General features: G+C 40.7%; 1 protein-coding gene across 1 annotated transcript; it reads left to right on the forward strand.

The window, feature by feature from the left end:
* Positions 1-1,653: 1,653 nt before the first annotated feature.
* LOC149098584 (uncharacterized protein F54H12.2-like) lies at positions 1,654-8,248 on the forward strand. Its single transcript, XM_089277169.1, has one exon. It carries the CDS (start codon positions 1,850-1,852, stop codon positions 2,435-2,437), a length of 588 nt encoding a protein of 195 aa, XP_089133295.1. The 5' UTR covers positions 1,654-1,849; the 3' UTR covers positions 2,438-8,248.
* Positions 8,249-11,832: the final 3,584 nt, after the last annotated feature.

Raw genomic sequence — 11,832 nt, forward strand, 5'->3', positions numbered from 1 at the left:
CTCGTCTGATCCAGGCGATCTTTATGAAAATAACTCCAACTCTACTAATTATCATCGTGTTTTTTACACGGGGGATGACAGTTACTACGGACCACAGGATCATGGGAACATGCTGAGGCTTAGTTACAGGTGTAACTGGCGATTCATCAATTTGAATGCAGCCTTCAATAATGCCGTGGGAAGTAGTTCTCGTTCCCTCATGATATACAGTGACGTTGCTAGTAGTTCGTTTGTGGGAAACCAAGTGACCGATTTGTTTCGAGAGTTTAGTTATCAAAGAGTTGGAAAAGGCATTCAATACTTCGAACCGGTTCACATCCATTACGTTCCACTTCGAAAACACACGCTCGAGATTATAAAAGTGGAGGTGAGTGAAATCGATGGTCAATTGGTTCAACTTGGAGCTGAAAACACAACCGTCACGATTCACTTAGTTAAACAATGAAAGGTTCTGGTTTAACGAGGTTTCATCCTGATCAGGTACAAAAGGGAAGTGGATTCATATAAGATTTTACTAAAGCGGCTGCCTTGGAAGGTTGGAAAGGTTTAAAAACGGGTGGATTTCCTTTTGTACCTAACATACCAGGTGCTGTTCGTGGTGTAAAGACGGGAGTTAGAAAAGCTGCTAAACGAAAAGCCGACAATTTAGCTGACTGTGCACACAAAAGAGTCAAAAGGAAAATCAAAGACATCTTTGGACCATGAACACCCCATTTCTTCCTCCGATGAATGCCATCTATTCCCGAAGAGTTCTCAGGGTTCCACCTATCATGACTTATGGTAAAAGACGATCTCAACGAGGTGGAGCCATGAAACGAAACAAACGACGATTGGTAGATAAGATTGCCGAAGGAGCCAGCATGTTTTTGTCTGGTCCTGCACCGTCCTTTGCTTCGTTGGGTTTGAAATTGGGTGGTCAAGCATTCAAAGGAATAAACGATAACTACAAGTATTATAAAGGAAGACAACGAGGTGGTGGATTATCACACCGTAGGAAACGTCGAACAGTGAAGACAAAAGCTAAGAGAGGTCGAAGATGAACAAGATAGATCATGTCGGACATTGCGCCTCACGCAGGTTCGGCAACAGTGTCAAATCCATCACTGAATCTCTTTACGATTCCACCGACAGATCTTAGTGTTTACAGTAAGCGATCTGTAAAAATCAATCCGTTCACCACTGGAATTAATCCAGTGATGTTTCAGATCGATCCTCAGGAAGACTACATCGACTTTACCCAGAGTTACTTTGAGTTTGAAGTGGGTTTCAAGAAAGCTGCTGGAGGTAATTTGGTGGCTGTCGAGAACGCGTTTCCAGTGAACAACCTGGCTCATTCCATGATCAAACAGCTCAACGTCCGATTGAATCAAACCTTGATAAGTGAACAATTGGACACGTATGCGTACAAAGCTTACATCGAGACTTAACTTCACCATGACCGACAAGATGGTAAAACAATCCTGACTCCCGAGGGATGGCAAAACTAGGTGGACGTCCCTCCACAATACACAGCAAACAATTTGGATAAAGACGGTGATCATGCACATTGGCAAGCTTTATCTGAGAATCAAAAACAAGCATCGACAAAGCACGAGGTGAACGAAGCAAATATGTAGGAGGCAAGAAAAACATCATGAGATTCAAACCTCACTCGGAACTGTTCAATTTGAACAAGCTGTTGATACCAGGCATACAGATTGACTTACAGATTTACTTCAACAATCCTGACTTCTACTGGAGTTCTGTTGGAGGTATAGCAACAAGACTGGCTGAAGCCGACATCAAGGTGAGCTTGGTTCTCTGTCAACTCTGAATCAACCCAGACATTTACCGAGAATTGGCGGTCAAGATGGAATCCTCGAAGGTAGTGAGTTACCCCACGGTCAGGAGTGAGATCAGAACTTACAGTTTTGCAAATGACAGAAGACAATACGAAATCAACAACCCTTGGCAGGGTAGAGGACCCAACTTGGTGGTAATGGCATTGGTGGACACCCGAGCCTTCAATGGTGATTACACTCGAGATCCCTTTTGCTTTCAAAAAATGAATTTGGCAAGTATCAAGCAACTCTTCAGAGGAGAGGAACACCCGGATGAAACCTTAGAAATCAAGCACGACGGTGATGACTTGGACAATCGAGGCTATTTTCGATTTCTCCAAGCCACCGAATGTTTGAAAAAGGATCGAGGAAACATGTTGACGGAGAAAGACTGGGGTACAAATAGAAACTGCACACTCTTCTGTTTTAACAATGCAGCCAACGGTGATCTCTTCAGTTCAGTCCTGAATCCAAAGCAGTTGGGAGAAATCCGCTACATTCTCAACTTTGGAGGGAATCCACCAGCTAACTTCACGGTTATCTTGTTTGCCGAATTTGAGAATCTCTTGGAAATCGACAAGAACAAAGCCGTCACTTACGACGTGTATCAGCGTTAACTATGCGAAAGATTGCTCTGACTGACACTCAATTAAATGAACGTGTTGCAAGTCAACCAATATTACAACAGTATTACGAAGGAACTTATGCCTGTGACGAATTACCCAGGAAACCCGTGAAAAATAGACCGGCTGCCTACATCGTGAACACAGATCCAGCAGGTCAACCTGGTGAACACTGGATAGCTCTTTGGACACATGATGGAGTATGTGAAATCTTTGATAGTTATGCAGTACCTTTAGACGTGTACGGAGAAAAAACAACGGATCCTCTTTATGCATGGTTGGAAAAATGGTGGAAGATGAATGTCAGGAGAAACGCACATGCCCTTCAGTCTCTTAGTAGTAAAAGTTGTGGAGACTATGCCTTCTTCTTTTTGTTGAACAGAGCCCAGGGAAAAAGCATGAATGACTTTCAGGACATGTTTACTCAAAGAGATTACAAATGGAACAACAATAAGATAGGAAGAATGTTAGAGAAACTGATAGTGGACAAAAGAAAGTTTCGCGAAAAAGCACATCAATTTAGACAATCTACTAGACTTTCTCAGGGTATATGTCATTATTTGTACATGATGTAATGGTTATAAATTAAAAACTTACTTTATAGTTTACTCTTGAGTTGATGTTCGCGTACTTCGTCAGGGAACAAAAATGGTTCACTAAAATTGACGGTCTTGCAAACGGGACAAAACTGATTAATGGGATGTAATCCAAAATTTGCGTAAATTCTGCAACCGAAATGAAACCAACTCCCACAGCAGTGAGTCTTGGTGACACAATGAACACGGTTGGCACTATTGGGATGGTCGTAATATGCTTTCGAGCAGAACAAACAGAATCTGGATTCCCACGGACGACTCATTAAAACCTGAAAAATGAAAAAAACATCCATATAAACTCAAAGTGAATAGCAGATCTTTCATTTGGAACGTGTATCAAGTATGGCTAAATGTTCTGCTTTTAAATTTCATACTCCTTCGAGTATCATGTGTGTTGGACCTAGTGGAAGTGGAAAAACGTTTTTCACGACAGAACTGGTCACGAAAAACCTACACTTGTTTAAGAGAAGACCCAAAGCGATTTATTTTTGCTATAGTATCTGGCAACCGAGTTACGACACCATGAAGAAAAATGGTGTGAAATTTTACCAGGGTATTCCAGACACAAAGTTATTACCTAAATGGTTTCCTAAAGGAGGTTTACTCATCATGGACGATCTGATGGAGGAGGCAGGAAAAGACAAGAGAGTCTTGGATTTTTTTACCAAAGAATCGCATCATCGCGATATTACGGTCATGTATTTGAGTCAGGACATGTTTCCTCCAGGAAAGTTTGCCAAGAGTATTTCAAGAAACGCACATTACGTCATCACCTTCAAGAATCCTAGGGATAATGTGGGTTTGCAAAATTTACTGACGCAAGCGTTTCCCATGCGTTGGAAGGAGGTTCTAACCACATACCAACGAATAACCCAAAGACCTTATGGTTACATGGTATTGGATTTTCACCCCAGTTCCCCTGACAATGTGAGAGTGGTGAGTCACCTATTAGAATCAGAAGGTCCTAATCATTGTTATCAGTTCAAGCAAAATGTTGAGAAGTGAAGATGGGTGGTGGAATGATTTCGTTTGGGCTTTGAGTCAGTATCGAGACAAAGGATGTACAAGAAGACAAAGAACTTTTATTAATTTTGTGTTGTATGAAGCTCGCGGAGTGAGGGATTTGAGAAGAAATGTCGTGGAGTATGAAGACCAAGCGAAAAGAGCCTTCATACGAAGAAAACACGTGGTAAAGCGAACAAGACACGTGATAGAGTATTTGATTAGAGACACGAAGTGGAAACACTTCATTCGACAGCAGAGATTGACCAACGAAGCTTGGTTCCAACATGCTAGGAAGCAAGCTTGAGTGGTGGCCATACTTCATCTTCTTTTTAGAAAAGACAAAACAGCATTTACTCATGTCACCCTGGGAAATCGAGGTAGTTAATAGACTACTAGTAGAATGTGACGGTATCAGAGATTTACGTAGAATAATGAATGAAGTAGAAAAAACAAGCGTTAGGTCAGCATTGAATCACATCAATGGATATCCAAATTTGGGTATGAAGTTGAGACGCGATATAAAGAAAGCCAAGCATGTTGCCGAAATCATTCGTCCCTTTCGTTCCAAGCGAGTGTGACCTCTACTTTTACAGGATGTGTGAATCAACGATTGACAATGCACCCACTATTTTGGAAAAATGGTTAGTTAAAAGAGGACCTATTGAGGATGTGTTGAAGGAAATTCATGCTCCTAAGAGCTACGAATTGGTTAAACCACATGATGGAACCAATACGACTCTGTCTACCTGGTTAGAACAGGGTGCAACTCTCCAAACAGCAAGACACATGGATGATCACAAGCAGCATCTTTGTCATAGGAACGAAGTCAGAAATGACATGGGATGGGTGAGAATTCCTTGGTTCAAGAGATTCATGAATGTTTTGAGAGCCAATTACAAACTTGCAAACCTAGGTGACATTGATTATCCAGCTCTTAAAAAAATGAAATGGGCAGTCTGTCCAGCCGAAGCCTGTGAATTGGCCGACGAGCATAATGAGACCTATTTCACTGACAAATTGCACGAGTGGCATGACATGATTCAGAAGAGTATAAGAGGTGAGGAAGACAGTGACGAGGACAGTGACGGTTACGAGAGTGACGAGAGTAACATATCTATGATCACCAGTCCTGGTGAAAAACAAAAACGACCTCGAAGAAGTATTAGAATCGCTGAGATAGAATGGCAGCATCGAGGACCCCTTCACCACGTTGGTCACTAAGTCGAACTCCCTCTCCCAGAATTTCTCCTGTTGGAGTTGGAGTGGCTTTCTCACCTTTATTTGCACGCTCAAACATAGACTTTAGTAGCATTACTCCTGTTACTGTAGGAGTTGGATCGTCAGCTACACCTACAATAGTAGCTCCGATTCCCACCTCGGTAGGTGTAGCAACTACAACACAACCTACAGTGACCGTTCCTACTCAGGTTGGAGTAGGTACCGTTCCTACTCAGGCTGGAGTAGCTTCGACAAGTCGTAGTAGAAGTAGATCTAGAAGTAGAAGTAGAAGTACTAGTTCAGCAGGGAGTAGACAAAGATCTACACCCTCGCCGAGACAGAGACAACCCATTGGAAACGTTGGAACTGCAGCTGGTACTAGTTCTACAACGTGGGGAACTACTAGAATGAATCAAGACGAATTACAAAGGCAATTGGAACTTCTTCTGAACGACCAACAACAAACGGCTCAAGGACGAAGAATAGCGGGGATCACAACCACTAACACCATCACCACCACGTATAAAGACGGTGGTCCACCTAGAGTGGCTCGCACTTCAACTAGAGTACGAAATTAGACACAATGGACTCAACGGACGGAGTGAACAAAAAAAAACTTCAGGATCTTCGTCGACAGTACCACAAAAAATGGTGGTGTCATTCACAACGATTTCAGTTTTTTAAAGGATGGAATGCTATTCTCAACGGTACAGCACTTCTCGTCATGGCTCTGGCCATGCTCGTGGGTTCCGTGTGGGAAAAAAGTTTTGTCATGATTGCTTTGACGACAGCTGGAACATTAGTAAAAAGATGGGCTGATTTCAAAAAGTTTCCCAACAAAGTGGACATGAGTAAATTTGCCTACACCACCTATGCCAAATGTTTGATCGAAATCGACACTTACATCAATGGTGTGGAACTGAATGACCTGCAAACGTTTCTAACTAAAATGCAAACGATAGAGGATATCATGATTGACATGGCACCACCTTTCACCCAAAAGTGTAGTCAAAGGTACGACAAGCAAACTTTCACGAGTTTGTACAGAAGTGAAAATGGAAGTATCGATATAAGTGATAGTTCCAATGTTTAGGACACCAATTACACGTTACGATGGCGAAGACAAGACGTAGAAAAAGTAGAGTGAGTAGGAAAAGAAAAAGAACCAAACGAAAACAAAAAGGGGGTATCATTCCTTTAGCAGCAGCCATACCAGCACTCGTAGCGGCGGGAAAAGCAGCAGCCCTGAGTGGAATATCTGCAGGTGTAGGATTTGGAGTTCGTAAGGGTTTAGAACGAGCCACGAAACCTAAGGAATGCAAGCGAGATAAATTCATGTACATTCCCTGATGGAACACATTCATGAGTTCCTACCAAAACAAGACACATCATGGATCTTCAGTTTCAAGGGCATCGACACTTGGACGATGTGATATCCAAGTACGAAAAAATCTACGAAAAATACAGTAAACCTAAAGGTAAAAGCAAGGGGAAAAAGAAAAAAACTGTCCAACCGAGTTCAACTCAGGTCGAGAATAACCAACCACCAAAAAGACGAATCGCTCTTCAAACACTTCAACCGACTCCAGTCAGTGTCCTTAACACCGGTGAGTTACCACCTACAGTGACAACATGCAGGAAAGGCAAGCTGAGAGAGCTCCCGTAAAGAAAGACGACAAAAAGAAACGAATGAAAAAGAGACATTGGTACGAAGACAAATTCGGAGACGTGAAGAAATTTGTCAAGAAACCTAAGAAACCTCGAAAGAAAAGAAAATTCAAAAAAGGAACCAAAGGATTTAAACCCCTTGACAAACGAATCACTTTGTTGAGTCTGATTCGTAAAATACCAGCAGCTTCAGTTCCTCTGGTACGTTTGTTGAAAGTGGAAAGTATCGACGGAAGAGGAACCCTGTTGAGTCTAATGAAAAAAATACCCCAAGCCAAGTTGAAATTGAGGAGACTGATGTCAAAAACAGACCTGCGCAATATGATCAAACCCTAAGTGATAAAAGGAATTTTTGAACATTTACACTTTTCATTCTGTGCAACGATGTCTTCGAAGAGGTTGATCTCATTTTCAGAAGCAGTCAGGGATTTGAATTAAAACCAAAACCTAAACAGCGGTGTATACAACTAATGGACATGATTGTACTGAAGTTCCACGACTCGACTATAAAACAGATAGAGTTAGATAGATTGGATGAGATTGTTCACAAGCACTGGAGTGGTGAAGAACCATTTGAGGAGAACTACTTTGCCAGTGAGTTTTCACCCTCTGAGTGGAGGTACATGTTAAAAAGAGGTTTGGTTGTAGACGAAAGCAAGTTGGTAGACAACGTCTTTGAAACATGAGTCGTAGTCATTTTGTGGCTCACCGTAAATTTTTGCACGGAATTTTGAAACAAGCTAATCGATACAAGCGGCAAGTCATGTTAGAAAATGCCAACAAAGAACAGATCAATGCAGTCAGTGAAATGGTTTTGAACCTATTGGGTGGAAAAATTCCTGTCAGTCGACCTGTCTATAAATCCCTTAAAAAGAAGACAACAAAGCTGAGAGAACTGGGTAGTAGACGAACCAGTTTAAAAAAGAGAAAGACAATACTATTGAATCAATTGAAGTCAAAACAGAAAGGTGGAAGTATCTTGTGGAAAGGTTTAACCAATTACTACAACGTTTGTTGCGGTGGGAGACGAAGATGAGTTCAAACATGTTTGCTAAACTGGTCAACTTATTACAAGAGACCAATCGTACCATCGAGCACTTCCAAGAGAAAGCTAAAGAAAAAGAAGAGTTAGCACGTCAATGGCAAAAAAAATACGAAAAACTCCTTCAATTGTATTTAGCTAAGGAGTTTGACAAGGTTTGTTCAGACTGTCAACGTCTATCAGTGGAAACAGAACCTGGTGATACAATTACGCTGTGTCAAAACTGTTCAGTGGAAAAGGAGACCATTGGATCTCTCAAGATTAAACAAAAAGAAACAGAGGAAAAAGCCGCTTATTGGGAAGAACTCTTTCACACCGCTTCTCATCATGAACAAAATGATCATGGTACCGACTAAAGACTTTGACAATTTCACTCAATACTTCAAAGGACAAATTTCAGATAGTACTCTTTTAAACAAAGCGGGTAGAGTGGCTGCAAAAAAACATCTCATTCTAACGAGTAAGCAAATTCCCGCTGCTACAGCTGTTAAGATGGCCAAACCATTAGCAAGACAGCAACGCCGTTTGACCAAACGAATTCGTTTAGGACCCGGTCAAAGTACTGGAGGAAATGAACCCATCGACTTAGATAACAATGATGAAGGTATGGTGGAAGGACCCTTGGGAAAACATGTTGCGTAAGATCATCAAAGGGTCTGCAGTTAAAAAAGAACCACAAACTCCTCATTTTACTGGTAGCTACAGTAAAGCCAAGCGAAGACTTCTTCCACACACCCCAGCCTCACAAATACCTGTGAGAACCTTAAAATCTTCTCCTTAACCCAAACCGACTTCACCCAAATCGACTCCAAAATCATCGCTTGGTAAAGAAGTCAAAAAGAAGGCCTTAAAAGCAGCGGGTAAGAGTTTGATGCATTCACTTGGTATACCTAGTACAAGTGGAACAACCTCGAAAGGAAAACAACCCAAGAAGAAACGTAAAACAGAGTTGGAAAAACTAGCTCCTTTACCTGGTTGGGAAAATTGGTACCCTCCCGGACATAAACTGAGAAAAGGTCTACAGCGCGACTATGAAAGCGACTAAAAAAAAAAAGTCCCGAGTGGTCACTCGAAAATCATCCAAAGGGAGAGTTACCAAAACAACTAAGAAGACAGGGTCCAAACGACGAGGATTCGACATTCAAAAAATGATAGCTAAGACGGGAATGGAATTTCATTGGCCCGGTTATCAGTACATGGGACCTGGAACACATCTGGAGAAGAGACTAAAGCGAGGGGACCCTGGCATAAATAGATTAGACAGAGTATCCAAACAGCATGACATCGACTACAGTAAAGCTAGAAGCTTAGATGACAAGCACAAGGCTGATGAAAAGATGATACGAAGCATCGACAAGTTTAAGAAAAAGATTCATCAAGAAAGAGATTCATCAAGAAAGTCATGCAAACCAAGAAAATGTTAAATCTCTAAGTTTATTGATCCCATAATGTAAGTTATACATTGTTGTTATTAAATGTGTTCAACACTGCATTAAAAAAACCTGCTTGTTCAAAAAACTGTTTCACTGTGATATTTTTTTTCATTTCAACCTTATCATAAAGAAAATTAGGATTACCCAATGCTGCACCTTTCGGAAAACCTTTCAGATATTCATCTTCTGAAGTTATGACCGCTACAAATTCTCTACATTTTTCACATCATTGATTACAGGTTCTCACTACAGCAGGTCTATCTTTACAAGAATCATTAACATCCATTTCTAAAAGTTCACTTAAAAAGTGAAAAACCGGATGAACTCCACCATTTTTTTGTCTTAATAGATATCTCGATTTCATCTCTCGTAGCATAGGTAAAATGTAACCCAAAGATAATCTACAAGCAATATCTTCCCAATCACTCGTCTCCTCCTCAGGTAAATCAAACAGAAAAAACATACTCACATTGTAAATTCTATTACTAGTTTCACTTACGGCTAGAAGAGGATTGTCAGTCTTCTTCAAAGCTTTTTTTACATACTTTCTTTCCAACCTTGTTATAGTAGGTGGCCTTGGATTCTTATACTATTCATAATGCCTCAAAAACGTTGCCTCAATTAACTTTGCTTGTTCAGGAGTAAATTTTTCGGTTCTTTTAACTTTATCTAAAACTTGAAGACGGTCTTTACAAACTGGACACATTGTACATTCGACAGTACACATTTCATGAATATATGAAAAACAACATCCTGTACATTTCACTTCATTCTCTTCAGTTGTAGAATTTTTTTTACAAACAATACAAGGTTCCATCTAAAAATCAAAAAAGAAGAATCAATGATAGTCGATTTCGAATGATATCAGTCATTTCATAACTTCTATTCATTTCAGTTTCACAGGACATATTTAACTGTCTTGCTGCAAAACAAACGAGAAAAAATTGTCTGGCGAGTGCAATACTATCCACAAATGTCAATAGGGTTAAATAAAAATCAGACAAGCAGTTCTCTTTCTCGCTCTCCAACCAAAAATTGACAATCTGTCGCAGTCTATTAAGTTCATTCCATTTTTCGTCGAGTAACATACCTCTCCTTCAAATCAGTGTACAAGAAGTGAAATACGTATCCAGCAACCCCCCAGAAGAATACGGTTCGAGGTGTAGCTTCACCCGTGAGTCTGACAATGAATGGTAAATAAAGAATGTTGATCTTCAGTTCAGTCGTACTCGGTCCAGTTCGTAGCAAGGTCAATTCTATCATTCTTCGTCGATGTTAACAACCAATTTCTCTTCACCAAAACATAGGCATTCACAAACTGGACACCTGTTGTTAAAAGGTAAATTTCTCTGTTTGTCGAGTTTACAGGACCAATGAAATACGCTCTCGCAACACTTACTCCTATAAAAACATCCCAGACTCGCATTAACCCTCTCATGACAAATGCTACATTTCATGATAAATAAATTGAGACATCGATGATGAAACACTTTTTGACAGCATGGTGTATGATCTTTCCAATGAGAAGGAGTACACGGTTCAAGACATATCAAACAATCATTCGAAGCCATGACTTACCTCGCAAGTCGAGTGTTTACAGCACACCAACCAACGCATCAAGTTCTAAGAAATAATATATGAGTCATCACGTGCTTATCCACGTCACGGAAAAGCAGACTGGGGGATGGGGGTATCCCCCTCTTCACGTACTAAAAATAAAAAATGGCGGGAAAAATACATTATAAATTCAACCGTAAAAGTGACTGTTCTTCACACCTCCTTGGTATGCATCTACTCCATTTTTATTTTGTTCTCGTTTCGATTACAATGAATGAGGAATTGGACTTTGATTGGAGCGACGAGGAAGATAACCTCCTTGCAAATCACGCTGATGAATTGGAAAACGGATTTGACTTTGTTTTGACTCCTCACTTAGACAGACAAGTGAGACATCTAGGAGTGAGACATCGAAATTACACTGGAAGGTTGGTTCAACATGGAGGAGCACTTGATTTCAATGCCTCCATTCAGAGAATTCTACCCAATCAATTAGAAGAAGCCGTCAGACGTAGCATTGAACAACAAGTCTTAAACGATCCAGGAGTTAAAGCCGATGATTATTTGTATGTCAACCTCAATTCTAATCGACTACATCACGGCTACCATTCTCCCCGCATGAGAGTGAGTGACTGGACCAGAAACAGTTTGAGAGCAGCAGAAATGATGCAACAGATTTCGGCCATGCTAAACTCAAGTGAAAATTTTCAATTAGACGATAGTTTCTCTGTCAACATTTCTCACATTCGCAGTCCCGGAAACGGTGGTACAGGAAAAAGAATTCGAAAAGGACAATTGGCTATCGAAAAGATGTTAGATCTCAAGAGAAGTGTGGTGAAGATTAACAACCAAGACGAATTGTGTTGTGCC

The sequence above is a fragment of the Orbicella faveolata genome, unplaced genomic scaffold, assembly GCF_042242905.1.
Source record: "Orbicella faveolata isolate gen_17 unplaced genomic scaffold, um_ofav_v1 contig_46, whole genome shotgun sequence".
NCBI lineage: Eukaryota > Metazoa > Cnidaria > Anthozoa > Scleractinia > Merulinidae > Orbicella > Orbicella faveolata.